The sequence below is a fragment of the Dasypus novemcinctus genome, chromosome 5 (assembly GCF_030445035.2).
Source record: "Dasypus novemcinctus isolate mDasNov1 chromosome 5, mDasNov1.1.hap2, whole genome shotgun sequence".
Taxonomy (NCBI): domain Eukaryota; kingdom Metazoa; phylum Chordata; class Mammalia; order Cingulata; family Dasypodidae; genus Dasypus; species Dasypus novemcinctus.
Window position 1 is genome coordinate 15,013,622 of NC_080677.1, and position 26,029 is coordinate 15,039,650.

At 39.9% G+C, this 26,029-nt stretch overlaps 1 protein-coding gene across 5 annotated transcripts in view; it reads right to left on the minus strand.

Moving 5' to 3' along the window:
* HECW1 (HECT, C2 and WW domain containing E3 ubiquitin protein ligase 1) overlaps positions 1 to 26,029 on the minus strand; it is a 442,767-nt gene that overhangs the window by 144,008 nt on the left and 272,730 nt on the right. For all 5 annotated transcript variants that reach the window (XM_071215076.1, XM_071215075.1, XM_058296745.2 and 2 more), the window contains 2 exons: positions 17,696 to 17,771; positions 11,274 to 11,443 (listed from right to left, as the gene is read on the minus strand). In XM_071215076.1, the coding sequence (XP_071071177.1) occupies positions 11,274 to 11,443; positions 17,696 to 17,771 (246 nt within the window). The remainder of the gene's footprint in view (positions 1 to 11,273; positions 11,444 to 17,695; positions 17,772 to 26,029) is intronic.

The window sequence follows — 26,029 nt, forward strand, 5'->3', positions numbered from 1 at the left end:
TGCTTTCTTTTTTTTTTTTTAAATCTCAATTGTGGCGGTGGTTTCCTGGCTAAATAAAACTGTTAAAGCTCATCACATTGTATACTTTAAATAATTGCTGACTGTTTTTATGGAAATTATTCCTCAATAAGGATAAGGAAAACATAAAAAGAAAGAGTATTAGAGACCACTCCAAAAATCACACAAGACTGAAAAATAGAAATAAAAGTTGCCATTGCCCAAGTCTGTGCACTGTTTTTCTATTTGTAGTTATAGACTTAGGCAAAAGTCTCTAATGTTCATAATCACCAATATTTGGTGCTTTTTTGTTGTTGTCTTGTTTTGAGAATTAAATATTTACTATTATTGTGGGTTTTAAGCACATTCTCCATGTGCAAGTGTCCTAACCTGAAGTCTTTTATCTTAATTGTTACATGTGTGGTGTAGGTGGTACATAGCACATAGCTTGGTGTCTGTTTTAACTTTCTGGGCTGCTTTAAGCAAATGGCATTAAACAAGGGGAATTTATTCACTTACATTTAGAATTTGGGAATATGTCCAAATTCAGGGATTATCAAGGTGATGCTTTTTTCCTAGATACTGGCTGTTGGTGATCCTTGGCTCCACTGCCACATGGCAAGGCACAGGGTGGCATTTTCTGGTCTCTCCCTGGATTTCATTGATTTCAGCTTCTTGTTTCCATGGCTTTCTCTCTGTATCCATTATGTTTATAAAGTTTATAAAATCCAGTAATAGGATTAAGTCCCATCCTGAATGAGGTGGGGTATACCTGGACAGAAGGAGCCTCATCAAAAGATCCTACTTACGATGGGTTTACACCTACAGGAACAGATTAGATTTAAGAACATGTTCTTCTGGGGTATATACAGCTTCAAATCACCACAGTGACTGAAAAAAGAGCCAATGTCAGTAGTGTGAAAGAGCAGACCAGTTTGGGGTACTGGGTAATAATTACACAAGATGCTGGAAGAGAAGTTCATGAATTGGAATTCAATGGACTTTGTTAATGTTGGCACACTCTTGTGAGCAAGGTTTGTGTCTACTGCTTCTTAGTATATTTGTGTATGGTCTGTGTGGCAGTTTGGTATTGTTTATGAATTTCAAAAATAGATATTGGATTATGTTTGTAAACCGGTCTGTTCCTCTGGCTGTATTAGATTGTATTAGATTGAGAGGTTTCACTTTAAGTTTATTAAATCAAGATTAGGGCTTTTGTTTGACCACATCATTAGGATAACTTGGTTTGAATCTCCCCCACCCCTTTGTGGGCTATATAAATGGATGCTCAATCAAAGACAGGGAAGTAAATACATGGAGAAAGAGAATACAGAGAATTTAATTTGTATGCTGGAGCCCCAGGGAGAAAGCTGAGCCTGTCAGTTTGCAGCTGAAGGGACCAGAACCCTGAACAGCTGAGAAAGCCTGGAAAGAAACGAGCCACAGGGAGAGAGATAAGCATGCCTTTGGCTGACTAATATAGAATTAGGTACTGGAGAGTGGGGTCATGCTTTTGCAATTACCAAAATGCTGGAACAGTTTATAAATAGGTCAGGGGTATCTTTTAGAGGAATTGTGAAATGCTTGATGTCAAAACCTAGATTGCTTTGAAGAAACTGTTGTTAGTAATATGGAGCCTAAAGTTATTTTTGTTGAGGACTTAGAAGGAAATAATTGTGAGATGCTTGATAGAAAAGGACTGGAGTGCTTTGAAGAGACTCTAGGAAGTCTCTTCAAAGGAATATGGATGTTAAAGAGACGCTTTATGAGACCTTAGAAGTAAATGATGAAACTATTATTGGAAACTGGAGGAAAGACAATCTGTGTTTTAAAGTTGAAGAAAACTTACCAAGATTGAATCCTGATGTTATATGGAAGGCAGAATTTGAAAATGGCAAGCCTGGACATTTAGCTGAAGAACCTTACAAAGTAAACCAGAGAATGAGGCTTGGCTTTTCCTTGCAGATTATAGCAAAATGCTAGAAGACAGAGATAAGCTGAAAAATGAATTGTTGGGCACAAAGAAACCAGAACCTGATTCTGGAAATTTCAAGTCTCTGGAAATCAAGTCCCCAGATGATAATGCCCCATTTGAAGAATTAACTAAACTTGGAACTTTTAAGTCAGGATTGAAAATGCAGTTATCTAGGGAGGACTTAAAGAAAGTCTCACTGTCTGATGGCTTGGACCCTTCCTGCATGCTAAACCAATGAGCTTTTTGAGAGCACAATATGAACAAAACACTGTCAGCCTGGACTAAAAAGGACATTCAGGGGAGAGACAGAAGGGACAATGGCTTTGAAATGAAAACCATGGAAGCTGAGAGCTGGAATTAAGACATCTTCTTGGGCCAAGAGAAGGACCCCACCGATGTGTACAGAGAGGGTGAGTTTGCCCCAGCAGTTGAAGAGGGTGGATGTTCCAGCATGGTGTTCATTGAGAGTTTTGCTTCCTCCGGCTACTCAGAGGGTGAAGTACATTCCCCAAGGGTTGGGGAGAGTAAAGTCAACACCTCATATATCTGAGAGGAGTGGGCCTGCCCTCATAGATTAGGGAAGGCCAGGTCACCAACTCACTGCTCTGAGAGGGTTGGGCCCATAGGCCAGAGATCAGGGAGAATGTTGCCTCCCCCTCTCTGTACTAAGGGGGCTGAGAATATCCCAAAGATTGGGTAAAGTGTGGCCACCACCCCAATGCTCTTGGAGGGTGAGTTCAGGGGAGCTTGGTCACCACACATATGCTTGATGAGAGTGGAACCAAGAAAATGGCCATTGGGCAAGTCTCTGGAAAGGGTGGGGCCCCATAGGACCCCAGGGAAAAGAAACCATCATCTTGAGAATGACTCTTAGACTTGAAATCTAACAGAGTATGCCCTGCAGGTTTTTGGAAATGTAGGGGACCCCTGACTTATGTTTCCCCCCCAGTGTCTCCTTCTGGTAACACAAATGTTTTACCCTTTGTCCCTTTGTATATTGGAAGCAGATAAATGGTTTTGTAAGGTTCAGAGGTCTACAGGCAAATGGGACTTTGCCCCAAGACAAACTGTATTTCTTTAAACTGACGGTGATATGATTTTGTACTTAGCATTGTTACTTATTTATGCTTTTTTTTTTAATATTGTAATGTCTTTTTGGAATTTAGAGGGTCGAGTGTGGCAGTTTGGTATTGTTTATGAATTCCAAAAATAGATATTAGATTGTGTTTGTAAACTGGTTTGCTCCTCTGAGTATATTAGATTGTATTAGAGTCAGAAGTTTCACTTTTACTTTGTTGGATCAAGATTAGGGCGTTTATTTGATCACGTCATTAGGGCGGCTCTGTTTGAGTCCCTACTCCCCCCCACCCCCCGCCTTTGTGGGCTATATAAATGGATGCTCAAAGACAGGGAAGTAAATACATGGAGAAGGAGAATATAGGGAGTTTAGTTTTGGATGCTGAAGCACCTGGGTGAGAGCTGATAGCTTGCAACGGAAGAGACTAGAACCTGGAACAGATCAGAAAGCCCAGAAAGAAATGAGCCCTGAAGAGAGATGAGCCTTATCCTAGGCTACAGCTGAGAATGGAAGAGGCTGGGACAATGAAGCCTTAGGAGGAAGAGGAAGCCTGAACCCTCGCAGAGACTGGAAGCCTTCTTGCTCCAACATGAGGCAACAGACTTTGATGAGGGAAGGAACTTACTCTTTATGGCCTTGGGACTCAAAGCTTGTACCCCTAAATAAATACACTTTATAAAGGCCAACAGATTTCTGGTATTTTGCATCTGCACTCCTTTGGCTGACTAATACAGTCTGCCTGGTATAAGGATTTCCTCCCTCTCTTTTTCATCTGGAGCTCAATAAATGACAGGCTTACTAGTGCCAAAGAAGAACTGCTACATGGAATTATTTTTGAATATTAAGCTTGCAGTCTTAGCATAAACATGATTTGGTGAAGCTTTTTTATTTGGTGGATTCAATTAACTAGTATTTTATTCAGCATACTGGCTCATATTTTCATGGGAGATAGTGGGCTGTAATTTTTTTTCTTGCACTGACGCTGTTAGATTTTAGTATCAAAATTTTGCTTACTTTATAAAACAAGTTGGGAACTGTTCCCTCTTTTTCTTTTCTCTAGAGAAATTTATATAAGATTATTGTTATTTCTTCATCAAATGTTTGCAAGAATTCAACAGTGACAATATGTGGGCCTAGAAATTTCTTGTGTCAGGTTTAGTAAGTTGTATTGTTTCAGGAATTTTCCATTTCATGTAAGTTTCAAATTTATTAGTATGAAGTGGTTGATAGTATTCTCTTAACATCTTTTTAATATATGTAGGATAACATTTTTTTTTTTTGGTTTTGGCTTTGTCAATGTAAATCTCTACTATGTATTTGTTTTGATTTGTATTGATTTCTACAGTTATCTTCTTTATTATACTAGTATACTTCCCTCTACTGTATTTGTGTTTGATTTGCTGTAAATTTTGCAGCTTCTTAGATGCAAACTCAGATCATTGATTTTCATTCTTTCTTCTTTTCTAATATATGCATTTAAGTGTATGAAGTTTCTCTTAACCACTTCTTTAGTTGCATCCCATATGTTTTTTTTTCTTAAAGTTTTTATACTGAAACAATTTCAAACTTACAAGATAGTTGCAAAAATACAAAATTCATACAGAGAACTTCAACATATCCCCTTGTCCAGATATCCAGATCAACCAATTTTAAGTTTTTGTTGTATGTGCTATATCATTCTCTCTCTTTATATAATTTTATTTATCTATCAATCAGTTTTCTAAACATGTGAGAGTAGGTTGCATACATCATGTTCCTTGAACACATAATATTTCTACCACTTTTTAATATATCATATATTCATAATTATTTAGTTCAACATATTTTAAAATATCTGCTGTGATTTCTTCTACAACCCATAGATTCTTTTTCTTGTAATCTTTTCCTTAATTTTCTGGACACTTGGAGGTTTTTCTATTTATAATTTTACTATTTATGTCTAACCTTTGAAGTTTAAAAACACATAAGACAGTATTTTAAATTAAATCTGAAAAAAAAAAATTAAATCTGATAGCTGCCCTAATGAGCCTGTTATGCATCTGTTTTAATTGTCAGTAGGGTTGGATCATTTTTACTAACCAGGGCCCCAATGACTTCAAGTTTTCTACCACTGTAGTCAAGTAGAAACTAGGAACCTAGGATTCACCTAGTGCACCCCCCACCCCCACCCCACCCAGCAGATGGATGGTAGCTCGGTTGCAATTCCTTTTCTCTCCAAGGTCTTGTCCCAAAGAGTTCTGGTTGCCTGCTGTTCTCTGACGTCATCATAAAAGCTTTTTTATGTTTTAAATTTATCTGGATGTTCTACTTGTTTTCATGTTCGTGTGCTACATGCTGCTCCATTATGGCCAGAAGCAGAAATCCTTGCTTCCGTTCTCATCCATCCCAGACATACCAGCTGGAGATTTTTAAAATAAAATTTTAACCAGAGCATGATGTTTCCCTGTAAAAAATTCTCCAATGGCTTCTTCTGACACTTTGAATAAAATCCCAACTCCTTCCCATGGCTAACAAGGGACTGACCCCTGCCTCTCTCTCTCCACCTTCATCTGATACCATTCCCCCTCACCCCCACACTCATAGGGACCTTCTGCTCAAACATGGTAAGCTCATGATACCTCAGGCCTTCTCACCAGCTGCCTTCTCTACCTGAGACCCAGGTCTAACAAGAGCTAGACAGGTCTGGGTCTCAGTTCATGGGACAGTGACTCAAAGAGGTCTTCCTTGGCCACCTCTCTGGGAAGCAGCCCCTCCCGATCACACTCATCATGACGACATGACATTTCCTTCATGTTACGCATCTGTCATCGAAACTACCTTCCTAATTTATTATTTTGTTTCTTTTCTGTTTTCTCATCTAAGAATATAAACTCTAGGAGGCCAGGTCTGACTTTCTTTACTAGTGAAAACTGAATTATCGGAAGATGTAGTCAAGGGTCAGACTACCAGTCTTTCTAATCCTGAGACCGGAATTGTAGCAGGCTGATTGTGCATGTGTAGGTATGATCTGCCCAGTGCTAGAAGGCACAGAGAGAGAGAGAGAGAGAAGGAGGTGGAGACTAGCACACACCACAGACCTAGGCTAGATTTCCATCTTTGCTCATTTCAGGGCATGTTTCTTCGATTCTACTTTTAGGAGTTCCTTGTTTTATTCAGAGAAATATTCCTTGTTTTATTCAGAGCATATGTTCTCTACATGAGCACTCTGGATATAGAACCCAGGACTCTTCAGTTGCTGCTATTTCTGTTTCTATAATCTTATAAGTGCTCATTATATCCACGCAAGAAAGTAAACAGACATGAAAATCAAGGAGACTGTTCCCTGGGGTTAAAATAGTTTCTAATTACAGTAATAATAAAGAGGAGGGGATTGATTAATCAATGGGGAGGTCTTTTTTTTCTTTTTAGTTTGCATTATGTTTGAGATGTATTTCTCTCAGTTTTCCATTCCCTTTTTAAAAATCGCATAGGAAATTTCATCTTTCTAAGATTTAGCACACTGAAAACAGCAAAAATATAGCTCATGTTTGAATGAACATAAATTTAGAAAAATCACATCAGGCTTTAATGCAACATCATATGAGTAAATTTACCATTTAAAGTAAGCATTAAAGGATATTCCTGCTATTACATGTAGACAAATTCAATTATTTCTCATTGAATGTCCTTTGTAGAAATCCTGTAGGAGCAGACTCTTCATGGTGCCATGGGAGACCCAGAAGCCAATGATGACATTTATTTATAAGGAATGAGGGAACCACATTGGATGTGTGGTTGGAGTAAGACCAGTTTACTTGCCCGTCATTTGTCCACACACCACAAGCTCCAGCCACATTACATTTCTAAATAGTGCCTTAGGAACTTTGTGTGTGATGTCTTGGTAGTTTTGCATGTGGAACAGCTCCCCTCATCTTACCTGGAGTAGCTACTCCTCTCCCCCTTGGAACATTTGCACATGCTATTCCTTTTACCTGGAAGAGCTGCCCCCTTTCCCTACCCAATTAAAGCTTCCAGTTATCTTTCAAGACCCAAGTTCAGTAGCACATCCTCTGTGAAGTCTCCCTTCAATCCTGTGGTGCTCTCCCTGGGGGATTCCAGGAGCACTGTATCTACACCCTGATTAGAACATTTACTTCATCTCCTCATACTAGGCTGAGAGGTCTTATCTATCAACATCTTTTGTCCTACTGTTGGTTTCTATTTTTAATACAGGACAGATATTTGACAAATATTTCTTAAATGAATGAACTAACTATAAGAAACTAACTGCTCTTCATCTTGCTTTCCCCATTCTTAAAACTCCTCATTTTTCCTTCACACGTATCTTCCTGAGGTAGAGGTTCCTGTGATTAGCTGGCAAGTCCAATTTAAGTTCCTTAACAACTGTCTTTGGCTTTATCACCCCATGTTGTAGATTAAAAATTTTTTTTTCTTCTGAAAGGAGGGATGTCATGATCACTTCGAGTATCTGATAAAAGTGATGGATAATCTCTCCAGAATTTATTCATAAGCACCTACAAACAAAACTGATTACAGTTTCAGGGTTTTTTGAAACCACTTAACACTCTTTCACGCCCCCTGATTAAGAAACCCTGCCTTGAATGATTTAATTATTCAGATAGTTAAATGACAGAATGTTTGACCATTTATTCCATCCAGTGGTTTTCCAGGGAAGTCACTGGTGTTTATGTATCACTCAGAGCTCTCCATGCAGTAAGTGCTCATTGGGTGGCTACAAGAGGAGCATAACTGAGAGGGAAGCGGACAGGCTCTGAAGCCAGGCTGCTGGTTCAGATTCTGGTTCTGCTATTGACCAGCTATGTGACCTTAGGAAAATCACTTAACTCCTCTGTTAGTATTATCTTCTTTAAATGAAGACAATAATAGTACTTATCTCATAGGGTAGTCATGAGGATTAAATGTGTTCTGTAAAGCTTATAGAACACTGCTAGGTATAGTAAGTCCTCTGTAAGTATTTGCGATTAGTAGTAGGTTCCAGAAACTGGGGGTATCAGGATGCAACTGGATGCAATTTCTCTCCTTGAGACTTTTGTAATATAGCAGGGAAGACAGATGTGGAAATAATATCCCGGTAGTGCTATGATAGAGGTCTCTACAAGAAAGCATGGAGGAAGGAACAATTTGATCCTGAGGGTAGGGGGCGGGGAGCGAGTCAGGAATGTCCCACACTTGAGGTTGTAGTTTAGCCAAGACCTGAGGGATGAGTGGGAACTGCTTGGTGGATTAGTTGGGGATGTTCATTTTAGATGAATATAAGTAAAGACAAAGCCATGTGAAAGCATGAGGGGTATGAGGGGGCAGCAACCATGAGTGGCGTTAGCCCAAGGTTTGAGGCAGAAGGTGGTGGGAAGTGAAGCTGAGGGATGTGGCAGACCCCATTCAATCCAGTTTGAACTGCCTTCTCCCCTGCCTTCATCTACTATAGGGACAGGAAAGTAAAATGTAGCTCATTCTCATTATTTGCAGTAATTATGTTCTATAACGTTGCCGCAAATATTGAACTAGCCAATACTGAACCACTGCTCCTAGGGAAACTATGGGGTGAGGTTCCTGCGAGCCTTTGGTCACATTTTTATCAACCAGTGAATACACAACTTTGTTTTAGGCTGTTTTGGTTTAAAGACACCTTATTTAATATATATTGTTGATTCATTAACATTAAACTCACTGCCAATAGCATTGTAACTTATGCCTGAATGAGGTGTTTCTAACACAGTTTTCTCCATAAGGCACATCACAGACCTCTTGCACTTAAGAACATGAGACAGCTCTTCATGACTACATTTGTAAACCATTTGAAACAGCAAAATGGCCAACAAAAAGCAAAAAATGCAAAAAAAAAAAAAAATATGGCACTAAAAATATAGCAAAAAGGACACTTGCTTACAGGATGAAAGCTGGAACAAGAAGGCAGAGCATCACCTTGTTCTACCACAGCTGGAATCACAGGCATTGGGAAACTGAATTTTTTTGCCACTCTGCATGTCTGCAAATGATGGCGTAAGTACTGCAAATTTTGATTTCTGGGTTAAGATTCACTTTTAGCGAGTGGGCAAATTCGCAAATGTGGAATCCATGAATACTGAGGATTCCTTGTGCTCAGTTTTCCCAGCCATTTTTTCAGCCAGGTGAGGCCATGCAACAGGTTAACAGGGAGACTGCTGGGAAGAGCTTCTCTTCTAGATGGAAAAGCAAAGCTGTGCAAGGAGAAGGCTTCCTCTGCCTTCCTGCTTTCTTCCCACCTGGAACTTGGGCCTGAGGTTTTAACACAGGAGGATGAGAGCCACCTGCTAAGAATGGAGGGCTGAGAGAGCTCGAGTCCCTGGTGGCTTTTCTCAGTAACTGCATACTGCTCTGCCTCCCTCTGGGCTTGTTTGTGAGAGTTAACACAGCAGGCCAGGCTTCCTTTTGCTTAAGCCAAATTCATTCCTCGTTGATAGAAATGGAAAGTAATGCCCAGATCACAGAGGCCTTGGGTTGTCTGCAGAGGAGCCATGAATTGGACATTTGGGCAATGGGCACTGCAGTATAATTTAGGGGTTGACAGTACAAAAGTTTTGCAGCCAAACAAACTTTGGTTCACAAAGTTTGTAGAAAGTTTGAGTACAACTCCATTTCCCTTAAGTCCACTTAAACCTAGAACGGAGTTCATCCATAAAGCCTAGGGTTAATTAAACCCAGGAACTAGGTGGTGTAATTTAAGAGACAATGGAAAAACGAGGCCCCAGATAATCTAATTACACGTTTTTGTCAAGATTTTTTAAAAATTCTGCACAGAGATTTTTTATTCTGAATAAGAAAGGAAAGAACCCCAGTGCATGGGGTAGGAGAAGCACATTTCCATCACTGACAGACTGATGAAGATAATCTGAAACTCAGATTGAGGATGACTGATTTCTCAAGTTTATACAACTAATAACACCGGCCAACCTGAGATTCGAACAAAGGTTTGTGTGACTGCAACGCTGTACTTTTAACCCCTAAATTATTCTGCCTCCGCTCTCTTGCCTCAAGCCTTCTCTGTAAACATACACACTTTGCAGGTTGACATCCTCAACTTAAAGAATGAGAGGCAGTTAAAGGAGATGTGACAGTTCTGCACAAATCCTCTACGAGATGATGTAGTCGCTGTGAGGCTGAGCCTGACACGTGATTTTGTTTGGGATTCTCCTTGCTCCTGGGTGGCAGAGGAGACACATTTAAGAATGGAAAAGGGCCTTTTATGGACAATGAAAACTACTATGTTCAATACTCTAGCAATCTGCCTCACACTGTGCAAACCATGAGGAGGAACTGAATATGGCTTGATGTCTATGTAAACCAAACAATACATAACCCAAGCAGGAATATTCTGAGGCTTTATTGATGCACCTATTCCAGGAACCTGACAGTTTTAGGATCTCTGGAAAACTGGTGCAGAGGGCCACATTTAAAATTTGTTGCTCTTGTTTAAAGACCACATGCCTGCGAAGATCTACGGTAAACTCGAAACACCCAGATGAAAACATTTTTCTCCAGTTTGCAGGCTCAGATTCTAAATCTGTTGAAGAAGCTACCATTAGGGCTCCTGAGAGTAGCTACAAGAAGAGTTCCCTGGTACTTGCCGTGAAGGACTGGATCAAGATTACTAAGGGGGAAGTGGACGTGGCTCAACTAACAGAGGGTCTGTCTACCGTGTGGAGGGTCCAGGATTTGATCCCCAGGGCCTCCTGACCCATGTGGTGAGCTGGCCAATGTGCAGTGCTGCTGCATGCAAGGAGTGCTGTGCTGCACAGGGGTGCCCCTGCATAGGGGATCCCCATGCGCAAGGAGTGCGCCCCACAAGGAGAGCCGCCCTGCGCGAAAAAAACGCAGCCCACTCAGGAGTGGCACTGCACACACAGAGAGCTGATGCAGCAAGAAGATGCAACAAAAAAGGGACACAGTTTCCCAGTGCTGCCTGATAATGCAAGCAGACACAGAAGAACACACAGCGAACGGACACAGAGAGCAGACAACGGGGGAAGGGGAGAGAAATAAATAAAATAAGTGTTAAAAAAAAAAGATTACTAAGAGATACAACCCATAAAAAGGTTTCCTGCTGAGACCAAGAGAGTGGTGGATTTAGCAGAGAGTTTGGGGCTCTGTAGGAAGAGGGATGAAAACGTGGGATGGTTCACAGTCTTCTGCTTGGTCCCCTCTGCTTCTTTTCATCACACTCACCTCAGCTTGCCAGACGGGGTTGACAGTGTTGCCGATGATCTTGGATCTCCTTTCCTGTCCATGGTGAGGGAGGGCAGGGAAGATGCTGTGCTTCCCAGGTTGAATAGAAATCTTTAGATAGGGGTCTGGGTTGAAAAACATTCCTTTCTTCAGCCCCATGGCCTGGAAATCTATAAAATAATGGACATTTTATTTTAAATATATTTTAGTGAGGTTAAAAGATCAGATCAATCCTTATCCAAGGAGAAAAGTCCATCTATTATAAAACAGAACGATATTTTCTGTTTAGACTATAGTTTCTACCTTCCTACAAATATGGACTAATGTGTCGAACCCAGTATATGGAGCATTTTCTGGATTGTATTAACTTGTGGGTTTTTGGTGATAAATTCTTGCAATAAGTCAACTGTGTCGGCAAACTCTTCATAAAAGGACCACTGGCCCATACTGGACTGCAGATCTTCCTCAGGCAGGTTAAGGTAATAGGATTAGGGGTAAGGGGCTTAGGGTAACTTCAGGAAAGGTGGGTGGACACTGAAAGAGGAAACTCAATTTAGGGAATTTAATGGGTCCAGGTGTAAAATTCCTCTGCAAAGTGGGGACATAAGAGAAAGAAGCACTACAGTTTCACAAATCAATATGATTTTCACTGATCAAGGAAAGAGAAAATTAGGAGAAATAAGGAGGAAGGGGAGGGTTAAAAGAACAAAAAGCACAGAGTAGAGGAAATAAAAAAACAACCACCACCACCCAACATGGCCTCTATGGAGCAAAGGGCATATCAATGAGGAGAGTTTTGAGAAAATTGTGTAGCCAGAAGCAGTGTCTTTGAAAATCAAAATGTTACATTTAAGATGTCTGATCTATTTTCATGCTATTCCAAAAAAAAAAAAAAAAAAAAAGAGAGAGAGTTCACGATAGTTTGTGACAACAGTTTATAGTTATTCTGGCATAATTTGAAATCATTTTATTATATCAGAAATATTGTCAAGAAATATAATTTTAAGAACTTTTCTGTTATTGAGGTATTTTCCAAAAAAAAAAAAAGCAAAAACAAACCATGATTCTCTTTTATAATAAGTGAAAGAAACTAAGGGAAAGATATTGAAGCAGCAATTCTCAACTATGGTAGAAGCTGTGAGACGTTTTAATTTGTTATTGAGGCAAAAATACAGAAGTTTACATGTGAATTTACTTAAAAGTTATTTTAAGGTGATTCAAGGTTGTCTCCATAATGAAATTATTGTTACTCTCTTGCATTACAATAGAGTCGTGAGGGGATTTAAGGGTAGAGAGTACAGGCATAATGGAAATTTGCAAAATCAGGTTACACCCACAGGAGTGAGTACAGAAAAGAGCTCACATAGCCCCGGGAGACCACTCTCCTTAGAAAGGCCTGCTTATAAGGCTGTGCCTTGGCTACTCTCTGGGAACTTGGTTTTCTTTTATAAGAACTTATACATTTAGGTTCAATCTGGAGAGTTTCTAAAATATTTGTTTCATAGAATAAATAGATTTGAAAACTTTTGCAGTGAGTTTAATAAAAAGTGCCCTGGACAAGAAATTAGTCTTCCATAGATTATAGCTCTGGATCACTCACTATTGAACTTGGGAACACTGAGTAGGTGAACGCAATGCTTACAGGTCTCAGTTTCTTCAACTATGACATTGTTGGGTAGATATTTATAAGAACCTACAGAGTTTTATGACTTTCAAAAAGTAAATGATACACTATGGGAGAAAACTTTTCCAATTTTTCTCTTTATGATAAGTTTTACTTCTGATGATATACATTATCATATACACTTATAGCTTTTTTTTTTAGGACGTATCAGGGATTAGACCCAGGACCTCATATATATAAGAAGCAGGTGCCCAACCACTTGAGCTACATCTGCTCACCGACATTTTTAAATATAGAAGAAAAAGCAGAATTTTAAGATTATTTCAATTTGTACTCTCCTAATGGCAACCATTGCTAATTTTTTTACATAGTTCCTCCCAGTATATTTCTTTGCATAGCTGAGATCATGCTCTATTAACAGCATTGCATTCTACATTTTTTCTTTCCCCTAGCATTGTATCATAAGAATTTTCCCATGCCTTTTACAGTATTTTGCACACCTAACTCTTAAGAGTAAATAATATTTCATCATTTGGCTCTCTGTAATTTATTTAATCAGTCCTTAATTTTGAAAATTTAAGTTGTCTCTAATATATTTGTGAAGAAATCTTTATCAGCCTGATTAATTTTTTTTTACATTAGAATGCTAAAAGTATACCTCATTGAAAATTAAAAGGGTAGTAGCTACAGAAAATTCATTACCTTCAAGACAGTATAAACATAAAACATAAATAGATTTGCGAAGTGAAGCATTTGCCTACACTATCTTACCTTGATATTGTGTACCCTATTCTTGAAACTTTCTAGAGAAAGCAATTCCATAATCAACTTTTCTGGCTATTTTTCATTTTAAAATCTAAAAAGAAAATCAGTTTTCTTATATAACAATATCTTTCTCTTTTTTTTGCTTAAAATTAGAAATTCTTATTTAAAAAGTTCAATTGTAGCACATTAAAGAAAATCATTGTAAGCACTATCTCTAATTCTTGAGTTTTCTTGGCTTTAACTCTTTGAATGCTAGAATAAATGTTCATATATTACTTTCAGGTAAGGCGCGAGGCTGGTGTTCTTTGAGCCCTTACAAACCAGACAAATGACAATCTGGTAGGTAAAAAAATCTTAGGTTAAATCATGCTACCCTCAAAGCTCTGTAGATTTTTCTTCATTGTTTTGGTATTCCCTACCACAGAAGACAAGTCTGAGATTAGTATGAGGTTTATTCTTTTGTAAGTAGCGTGCTTTTTAAAATCCTAGAGGTCTACTATGGGCTATATTTGGAAATTAGAAATAAGTACTGGAATTTATCTAGGTGTTATCTAGGTGGAAATTAGAAATAAGTACTGGGATTTATCTAGGTCTCTTTTCTTACATCTTTTCTTAGTACCTGATGGTCTTCTGTAATGAGAAGTCTCACAGTTATTTTCAGCTCAGGAAATTTTTCTTCCATGATTGTTTCTATTCTGTTTGTGCTAGCCTTGTCATAAAAAACACCAGGCTATCTATGTGTTGGCTGTGAATGTGTTGTTCATCCTTTTTTCCCCCTTACCATTTTCTGTTCTGCTCTTTATCTGTGGATTCTGGCAGGACCTTTCACGTCAGTCTGCCTTATCACTGATATTCTGTAGTGGTGATTGTGCCCTTTATTGTTTTCTAAAGCTAAGCTTTAATTCTGAGATAGCATTTATTTTGAATCTCTCCTGTGGAAGACTGAAGAATGGCCCTCCATAGATCTCCACATGCTAATTCCCAGAATTTGTGAATGTGTTATCTTACATGGTAAAATAGACTCAGCAGGTATTATTAAATTAAACATCTTGAGATGAGGAGACCCCACATGGGCCCAATGTCATCACAAGGGTTCTTTTTTTAAAGATTTATTTTATTTTCTTATCTCCCCCTGCCCTATCGTTTGTAGTCGCTGTCTGCTCTCTGTGTCTATTTGCTGTCTGCTCTCTGTGTCTGCTTGTCATCTCTTTAGGAGGCAATGGAAACCGAACCTGGAATCTCCCATGTGGATGAGAGGAGCTCAATCACCTGAGCCACCTCAGTATCCTGCTTTGTTATGTCTCTCATTGTCTACCCTCTTTGTGTCTCTTTTGTTGCATCATCTTGTTCTGTCAGCTCACTGCACCTGCCAGCTGCGCCAGCTAGCCTTTTCTAGGAGGCACTGGGAATGCGGAAGCCCAATCACTTGAGCCACATCCACTTCCCATCACAAGGGTTCTCATAAAATGAAGGCAGGAGGGGCAAAGTGAGGAGAAGGCCATGTGAGAAGCAGAGTTTGATGTGATGTGGCCAGGAGCCAAGGACTGCTACAACCTCTAGAAACTGGAAAAGGCAAGGAACAGATTGTCCCCTGGAGTCTCCAGAAGGAACCAGCCCTGCTGACACCTTGATTTTAGTCTTATAAGACTAAATTTGGACTTCTAACCTCCAGGACTGTAAGATCATACATTTGTGTTGTCTTAAGCCACTAAGCTTATGGCAGTTTGTTACAGCAGCAATGGGAAATGAATGTACTTAAATATCTAGGCTTTTATTGTTCTAGCTCCAGAGAATAACATCATCTTTTCTTACCTTTCATCTCTTATTTAATAGGTTCCATGCTGTCTTGTATTTTTATTGAGAGTACAAGCAGATGCATGAGAAACTTTACTTCTCTTTAGAACATATTTGTCAACAGAATATGCTTTTTTTCTCCTGAATGCGATCTTCTTCAAATTTTTTTATAGGGTAGAATCTTTCCTCCACACATTCTTCAAGTAAAAATTTCTGTTATTTATTCATGAATTGGCCTTGTAGTCTTGGTGTTTGTCCATCTATGGTTATTTTGGTTGTCTAGCTGGTTACAGTTTAAATCCACAGCCTTGCTTTCACACTCAGAGGTGACTGATGTGACCTGCATCCAGCCAACTTTTTGATACTTAGTGTGTTTTTGTTTAGTTTTAGATTTGTTGATCTTTTTTATCCTATCTCTCTTTGAGGCATGGCATTTATTCTGATAGTCTCAAGAAGTATTTACTTATTTTACTAGGCTGACATAGTGATTCCAGTTCACGTATATATATTCAGATACTGAGTATTATACTTCCATGGCCATTCCAGGTGTGCTCGTTTAGCTGCTACCCTTTCAGTCCCAGTCATGTTTCATTGTTGAGAATTGTAGTTTTTTAATAAGTGGAAGAAAAGTAATATATCAGGAGATAAATTTATTCCCATCACCTTATAAATTATACTTTCATGGAGTGAGATGGGGATTCTTTTCTTTCGGTGAGTCTGTGATTTCATATCTGCATGGTGGAGGCAAAATGAAGACCAATGAATAGAGATTTTTTTTCCTTCTTCCCCACTTCTGCTTGGCATCACTCTTCTGCTTCAAGACTTCACTTGAGCTTTGGTTAGTGAAAATTCCTCTGTTTCTGGTAGATAGTTGTGTAGTATTCCTGGTTTACACTGTTTTGTTTTGTTTTTCCTTAAGAATTTTAAGAGGAATATGAGAATGGCAAATAAGGGGTTGTAAGTTTTCAGCTCCAGTAAGACCAAATGATTGAACATCTGTCTTTTTCCTTTTTTCCCTCATTAACTTATACAGACACATGCTAATGTTGCCAACAGATATTTAGACACACATTTCCCTAGCTGGTGCTCACATAGACTTGAAAATAAACAGTTGCGGGTCTGTCTCCAGAGGAGGCTCATGGAGTTCAACCCTGCCATCTCTGGCATTCATGCCCTCCAGCATTTTTTGGTGTGACACAAGCTAATGGAGCAGTTTTCAAACTGCACTCTTAAATTCTTAGGGTTTCATGCCATTGTATCCCCTCAAAGACTATATAGGGTGGGCTTGGCATATCATGTCAGCCAGAGCAGCTTAGTTTCTCTTTTAAACTTTTAATTTTGGGATAATTTTAGATTTACAGAAGAATTGCAAAGATAGTACAGAGATTTCCCACATACCCTTCACCCAGCTTGCTCCAATGTTCACATCTTACAGGACCATGTCACATTCATCAAAATTAAAAAAATAACACAGATGGAAGCGGCTGTGGCTCAATCAGCTAGGCTCCCATCTACCATACAGGAGGCCCTGGGTTCACGTCCTGGGGCCTCCCTGTGAAGGCAGGCTCGCCTGCACACTGCAGAGTGCTGCCCAGCCCGTGGGCGCTGCAGAGAGCTGACTCAGCAAGGTGATGCAACAAGAAAGGGAGACAAGCAAAAACACAGAAACGCGCACAGCGAATGGACACAGAGAGCAGACAGCATGCAAAAAGCCACAAAGGGGGGGAGGGGCATGATAAAATAAAATTAACACAGACACACCATTGACTGAATTACAGACTTTATTTGGATTCCACTGGATTTCCCACGAAAGTCCTTTTCTGAGCAGATCAGTTGTTGTCTGTTTTACAAATTTGGGTCATGTGAAATTGTATTTAGACAAAGGGTTCCATAGCTGCTCTGTCCCCAGGCTTCCCTGGCTCCCACATTATAAACTCTTAATTACCCCTACCTGGCAATGGAGGGAAAGCAGTAGTCCAGCACCAATCTTTCCATCACCTCAAAGTGCTTTCACATCTCTCACTTCTGAATCCTTCCAATGTTCTTATGAGGTCAAGGAGATTTGTATGTGTGTGTAATTTTTTTTCTTTACAGATGGAGAAACCGAGGCACAGTGAGGTCAAGTAACTTGTGTGGTCAGGGTCAGTTAGAGCCAAAGCTGGAATCTGAAGCCAGGTCTCCTGACTCTTGGCCGATATTCTTATTCTATCCACCAGGTCTCCAGGTGAGCAAAACATACCTGAGAGAGTAAAGCTGATCAGCCTCCGGCTCCCTTGCCCTTGGACAGTCTCCTCAGTGCCAGCGCTTTTAAAAATCTGTAAGAAGAAGGAAAACAGAGACAAGCAAAGCAAGTGTTGAAATTGATGCTCACACTCTAACACAGACGTGCTTGATCAGTTTTTCCTCTAGCTGCAGTCAACAGACAGGAGTGATGTGATTTCATTAGGCCACTATTAATTAAAACAAACTTCTAGCAGCTAATGTCTTTTCCAGTAATACAGGATCTGCCAGAGTGGGTGGCACGGTAGTTTTCAGAGAAATGGGAAATGGACAATTACTGTAATATTATCAGCCCTTTGTAACTATGTATGTAAACAACGCCATTTCACATTCAAATTTCCAACAAGCAAGTATTTATTAAACAGGGCCTAAGGCAGTAGAATGATAGGTCAATAGATGTTTACTGTTGTAATTACAGTGTTTCCAATTAGCAAAGTATAGAGGTAAGCCGTTGTGTCTCCACTTCTTGTGATCTGTATTATTAACTGTGGATTTCCAGAAGACTGTTTATTAGGGAGGCTCCTAAACAAGGCGTGAAGAAGCTATTCTGAGGTCTGATTCAATTGCCTTCCCGGGAAATTTCAGAACACAATTGTTATACGGGTTATCTGTAGTCTAGTGTGTATTTGTACAGCAGGTTGCTAAAATGTTTTATATTCTATCATTGCTCAATGTATCTGTTAACAGATTGATCAAAAGAGGTGGAATCCTTGCTTCATTCTCTTCTAGGAATATTATACTTAGAAACGACTCTGAGCATTTATTTAAAGGCAGAAAAACTTCCTAGTTACATTTATGTGCACTGCATAATTGCAGAAAAAAAATGTTAAAAATCTGACTGTTAAACAAATCCATACACTGTGTCCACCGTTTAAAAGATAATCTGTACTGAAGAAAGAAAAAGTGGAAACTCAGGATTTCTTGCTCAAAGTCTCTTTGTAAACTGGATGGGCCTGTTCTCTCTTCTTGAGCCTCTGAGTATTCTTAAATCTGTAAGAGTTGTGAATGGGCGCTACCATAAACCTACCACTTAGAAGACTGGGAGTATGACTGCACATCACAGGACACTCAGCTTCAGCCCCAGGGGAATAAAAAGGTGATTATTTACAACAGCTCCTTGCTTTTAAGCAAGTGCCCCCTGGTGGCCCCGTGGACTTGGCTGTGGCTTGTGGGCAAATCTTGCATGTATGCCCTTAGGGCCAAGCGCATGGGGCCATCTCAGGGTTGCTGGGGTGCTCAGCAGAGGGAACCAACGCAGGTGGCCTCTGGAATAGGGCTTAGCATCAATGAAATAAGAGGCTGTGAAACTCATGGACAGGTCTCTATCTCTCTAGGTGTCATTTGACCACAAAGAATCAAAGTAAGACAGGGTCTGGGGCTGGGCGGCAAGGATGCCCCATGGTTGGTGGTCCTGAGGCGCCCGCTCCTTCCTCATTTGTGTCTGCTCTGAACATCCACTGGTTGACACAGAGAAATGCAAATCAACACCCCCCCAGGCACTCACCCTCAGCGTGGACCACTTCCTAAACCTGAAATGGCCGGTCCTCAAGGGCATAATCAGGACTTCAAAATTCTTAATGTTGTGGACTTGTCCTCCCTTTCAAAACTATGCCTGAGCAGACAGACTGTCAGGAGAACTTCTGCAGGCGACTACAGAGCCCTTATGGTGCTGCACTCTCCTAATCTGGACAATTACAATCAACCGCTGGTCTCTCGTTCATAATCCTGTTTAAATAGGTTAGCATCTAGTTTGAATATGAGTTCTTTGAATATAAGTTCAAACTATAATTTTAATAGAGCCATGTATAATTTTAAGTCTAGATGGGGTATGTTCTAATTTATCTTTTGAAAAAGGTGCAAGATTCAACTGTACATTTCATACAACACTAAAATAAGTATAAACATGCAATGGTAGCCAAGGAGAGTGCATTTGTTTCCTCCTGCTTTAAGCATACATATTTTGGCTCTTCATATTTTGATATTCCTTAGCTGGCTCTTTAGAGTATTTACCAAGAAGGTACTTCATCTCTATTGCATAAAAATGGGCCAGTAGACCAAAAAATGTATATTTTCCCGAGTTCCTGAGCTTAGAGGGGAGACACACTTCATTAAAAACTCTATACAATTCTACCTAAATTCATGGCTTTTTATTAAAAATATTTACAGAGTTATCTAAGCACCAGACTGATTATAAGAAAGTGAAGGTACCAGCAGCTGTGATAAACATTTACAAGGACATAAAAATGTTTCTCCCTTATGGGGAAGGCTTTATATCTTGACTTTTTGTCAAAATGTTGCCAAGACGGATCCAGAAACCTGCCACACTCACAGACAGACCCTCTATATTTTCTTGACTATGAAAAAGATGGTTAAGACCAAAAGAGTTCCATCCTACATCCACCTGAGATGGGGTGGGGGTGCAGCGGAGGGGGCAGGCTTGTCTTCTCAGGTTTACCTGTCCCCCTTGCTATGCAGCTTGTCTGATGCCTGATCGTCATTCTAACTGCTCAGCGATGGGGTGATGCACCTTCCCACGTGCATCTCTGGCAGTTTCACTATGTTTTGCACACGTTTGCACAAAAAACCTACTAGGTAAATGGCTCAATAGATTCAAAGCCCAATGGGTTCGTGAGTGCAGAAGACTCTGGAGGGTGTTGAGAAGGCTCTTGGAGTTGATCCAAAGGCTTTGGTTCTCTCTCCGTTCTCAGTTTTTCAATGCACATGCATTTTGAAAAGTTATAAGGATAGATTCAAGTCACTGCTGCACACACCAAAGATGCATTTTGGCAGGAAAAAAAAAAAAGAAAGAAAGGGAAAAAAGTGATCAGCTCTCTTTTCTCTTGTAAGGAAACTTCTGTTTCAGCAGTATGGAAATTCATGGCTCAGTTGAAAAGGCTCCTTCCTCACTTTGCTCTCTTCCATGTTATTCAAACTCTACCCTTCCTTTACACAGTATCACCTCATGAAGGTTGAGGCTATTTGCTAAAAATACACAACAGCATTCCAGCCGCATGGCCATATAATGTATGGTGACCTATATATTCTGTCTTCTAGTCTCCCAGAACATCAGGCACACTCTCATTCCAGGGGTAGGCAGGATAAACGGTGGTGTGGCCAGGGGCTGGGGGATTGGTCCCTTTGATTTTAAAAGCAAACATGAAGATAAACATAGATTTATCATATGACCTGGCAATTCCACTCCTTTCAATTCAATGAATTGAAAACAGGAATTCGAACAGATACTTGTGCAACAATGCTCACTGCTGTCTTTTTTATTTTCATTGCCTTTTTTTTTTTTTAAAGATAAATAGATCACACAAAAAAATGTTACATTAAAAAACATAAGAGGTTCCCATATATCCCAATCCCCACCCTCCTCCCACATCAACATCCCCTTTCGTCAGTGTGGCATATTCATTGCATTTGGTGAATACACCCTGGAGCACTGCCACACCACACGGATCATAGCTGACACTGTAGTTCACGCTCTCCCCCAGTCCAATCAGTGCGTTATGGCAGGATAAACAATATCCTCCATCTGTCCCTGCAATATCATTTAGGACAACTCCACGTCCTGAAAGTTTCTCATATCACACCTCTTCCTTTCTCTCCCTGCTCTCAGCAACTCTTGTGGCCACTGTCTCCACATCAATGATACAATTTCTTCCATTGCTAGTGTCACAACAGTTCTATAGTAGAATACCAATAAGCCCACTTCAATCCATCAATGCAGTCTTATTCACAACTGCCAAAAGGAAGAAACAACCTAATGTCCATCAACAGATGAATAGAGAAACAAAATGTGGTAGACACATACACTGGAATATTATTCATTCACAAAAAAACAAAGTCCTGATACATGGGACAACAAGACATCATGATGAATAGAAATCAGTCAGATACAAAAGGACGAAACAGTATGACCTCACTTGCACGAAAAACTAGAATACGTAAATTCATAGAAAAGAAAGTAGATTTCAGGTTATCCAAGGGCTGGGGAGCAGGGGAAAATGGTGATTTATTACTTAATGGGTACAAAGTTTCTGTTCAGGGAAAATGGGAAAATTTTGGTAATGGATGATGATAGCACAACATTGTGAATATAATAATGACACTGAATATACACTTGAAATGATTAAAATGGCAAATTTTATGTTATATATATGCTTCTGTCATAAACTTTAAGAAACAAAGAGACTTTGAATTAAAAATGTGCATGAAATTTCAAGGTAAAACAAGAGAATTCAAAGAACTCATTTGCATGTGTAAGGCCACTCTGAGCTGCTTTCCCAAATAGCCGAGACCTCAGTTTACCTTCTCTGGGAAAAGGCAGGAGAAGCTCCCCAGTGGCACCTGAGGCACTTCAAACAGGCAGGCTGTCATGTTATGATCAATCCTGATGTGATGACTCCATTGACGGACTCATAATTTTTTTCAAATAATAACAGAATGGCTTCTTTCCTCTAAAAATGCTGACAACTGTATTAAGTTGCAGAGTAACTGAATCAACAGTAATGCCAGGCATTGAAATTAATGACTTCACTGAGCCTTTCATACACAGTATTCACCTGACCCAGATCACTCTGCCTTGCTTATACATGAAAAGTGCAGGCTCCATGATTGATCTTGCAAATCTAAAAATCAGGTACAAAGTAGAACTGCGTTATAAATAATAAGATACCCCAAGCCGAGGCATATGATTTGTTTTTTTCAGCAGCCCGAAGCAGGGGATTATGGGCCCCTCTTTAGATCAGACCATTGGTTTCCTTCAGGTTTATTATCTTTTTACCTCTATGACAGAGTCTATTAAATAATCTAGTACGCTTCAAAGGCCCCTTAAAAAGCAAATGAAAATCAAACCAATCTGAGGCCCAAGTTCCATTTTGACCCCCAGATCTCTGAAATGCTAAAGCAAGCTAACATAAACAAAGAACACACCTCAAACATGTTCACAGAGCCCTTCCCCCCCACTGGAGGCTCATAATATGACTATGAGGTATAAGGTAGCTCACCCCAAGTTCTCTGCACAAAAATACATTAGCTGAAAAGGTAAAGCCATCTTTGGGGACCTAAAAAATGAAACATAAAACTTGGACAGACACCTGCATCCCAAGACAATTTCCCCAACTCAGGGACACCTGTGAGGGAGGACTCAGAAGACGGCTCATCAAAGGGGCACAAAGATCAGTACCATGGATGCATGGTGATGATGTGCCAAGCACAGCACCAGTGCTTCTGTACATGCTATTTTGTGGAACTGTTTACAAAGTGGGTATTATTCACCTTTTCCCTGCACATCCAGTTTACAGATGTGAAAGGTGAGCTCAGAACAGTTCGGTGACTTACTCCAATTCGCCCAGCTGGCAAGTGGTGAGGCCAGGAGTCAGTCTCTGCTCCATATGACTCAAAGAAGACATGAGTCAGGAACCTCATAGATTCTACTAACCCCTGGGACCATTTCTTCAGAACCAGCCTGGCTGCTGGGCTCTCTTTTGCAGCAGTCCTTTTACCCAAAGCCAATTTACTCCTGGTGCTAATACCTGCAATCCTGGGTAGCCAGAAGCAGTAAGAGTAAAGAAAATCATCCCTAATTAACACATTAGAGGGGAAACTCCTCACTGTTTCCAACCCTCTCTCTTTCCCCATGGTGACTGCAGAAGAGCCCTGAAATTGGAAAGCAGGTAGGTACCTTGCCTTCCTGGCAATGAAGGAAGTAAGTACCACAAAGACTCTGGACCCTGGCTGGGTTGTACTAGCATCAGTGAGGGAAGGGGAACAGGCTGTTAGCTCTTTTTTAAAAAATAACTTTATTTCAAATTCAAAAAATAAAATAACAGAAAAGGGCAGCTCAATAGTTTATGAAAGCATTACTCCTAAAAAGGTTCTGTCCAGGTACTTTTAGCTTATCTAATTCTAACTGCTAACTCAGTTGTTCCTCTAGTTTACAGATATTCCGAAAGATACACAGATGAACACAGATTAGTTAAATGGCATAGCCAAGGTCTCCTTTTTAATGAAAAAAATGAAGGGAAAAAAATGCTTACTCATATTCATATCTCACAAAACCAAACCCCATATTCTTTTGTTTGACCTTTAGCACTAACATAGCACCAACTTTGCTTAGAGGTTCGATGTTTGACTTATTAAGGAAGGTGTTGAGAATGTGTAAGGAGCGCTGTGCTAATGAGAATGCTAGCTAGATGCAAGAAAATATTGCATTTTCCCAGATGATTATAACTATGTTTTTAAGCATAGCTTCTTGTACAGACTGTTTCCAAAGTGGGGACATGACAAACTTCACCTAATCCTAAACTGAGTTATTGTTTGCTCTGGCCCAGTGGTTCTCCAATGTTCGTGGGCATCAGAATCACCTGGTGGACTTGTTAAAACACACATTGCTGTGCTCTACCCCTGAATTTCTGAATCAGTAGGTCTGGGCAGGGTCTAAGAATGTGCATGTCCAACATGTTTCTAGATGCCCCAGCTTCTGGTCTGGGGAGGACAGTTTGAGAACCACTGGTCTTAAGTTTCTACTTCTCTTAAATGTAATGGAGAGATGCCTTGGAACTGTCTCTAAATAAATACCACCAAACAGCAAAACTGTCTTGAGCTTGGCTCTGAGGACCAGATCAGGTTCTGTCACCCCCCTTGGTTCACAAAGGCCTCTGCCCCCAGAGCCCAGGCTGGCACTTCCCATTGGGAACAAAGGATAGGTTTGCTTGTCTTCATCCTTGATGCTGTGACTTTGGTCCAGGTAGCCTGGGCTCCTGAGCTACCATTATCCTGCCCGCTGACCCCTTCGTCCATGAAGATGTCCTCAACCCACTCTCAGTTGGCCTATCATTCTCACCTGCTTCAAGGAACTGTCTGGGACACAGTGACCTGCAGGGTGCATGACCTACTGATATGCTTTCTTTGGCTCCAATTTTTTCCATGAATTTTTAAAAAGTAGTTGCCAACAATTAAAAACAAAACCAAAGCAAAAACAAAGCAATAGGAGATTTACTTAAAACGTGGATTTCAGACTTCTTATAAAAAACCAGAATATCCAGCAAAAAGCAGCTGGAGCAAAGCAGCAGAATTTTTTTTTTTGGGAGTAGCTTCCCTTCGCAGGCCTCTCCATGACCGTGTTTCACCAATTCTAAGACCCCCGTATGTCTCATTTTAACAACACTGAAATCTAAATGTGGCTAATGATGAAAGGCGTCTTGCAATTATACTTAGAAAACTTTTTCCAGATTGGTGGTTCAAATACCAATGATCTGCCTTAAAACCCATGGCAACTTCCATTTGGGGAAATGTGGTACCAGCCTGGCCCCTGAAAGCTCTAACCTTGCCATCCTTGTTTGGGCATTTACCCAAAAGATTTGATGTTGACCATTGGTTTAAGGTAGATTTTATACAGCAAAATAACCACATTTTATTCCTTCTTTGCAAGGAGATTAAACATTCATGAATGGGGGTTGAATTTTCTGAATCTGGAGTGGATGGATGGTTTGGGGGCATTTATTGATGTTCTCATTGGCAGATATATGATATCGCATTGAGAGTCCTTGGTCAAGACAATCCATCGTTAATTCCCATTCTTTTTTCTGTCCAATGGAGATCTGATTAGAACCTAACCACTGAGTTTTCCTGAGAACAGAATGAGATAATGAGTGTAAAACACTTAGCACAAAGATGGGTGCATAATAAAGTACTCCAAATTTGGCCAATGTTTACTTATGTCACTATTTGTTTTCTAATCTCTGACCTTTTATTGCTAAGAATTGTTAGCAGATTATTTAATAGCCGGTTCCATATTTTACAAGTGAGGCACTTGAAACATCTGTCTGAGGCCCTGTAGCTGGTCCCACCAGACACACCTGCCATACCCCAGAACCCTCAATTCATTGAGGAAGGGAAATAAATTTCCACTCATTCAATAATTTGGCCCAACTCCAGAAGAGCTGTTAGCATACTATACCCTCAAAACCAACAAAAAGCAATAATCTGTCTCTAATGCCTATGAAAGATCAGCACAGTATATTTATATGCATTTAAAAAAATCTTTCTACTTAAATAGCTTGCTGCTATTAATGTTTTCTGCATGTCTACAAGTCTGTGAACAATCTGAAGATAACCCTGCTATTCTAATTGGGGTGCAGAATGAGACAAATATATAAGCAGAAGCAAAACAGAAAGGTTCTATTTAAAAATGATTTAAAATTTATGTTCTCCTTCAAATTGAGGAAACAGAGATGCTTTAACCAGAAAGAAACTAAGATCTGTAGTAGTTCTGATGACTAGCTAT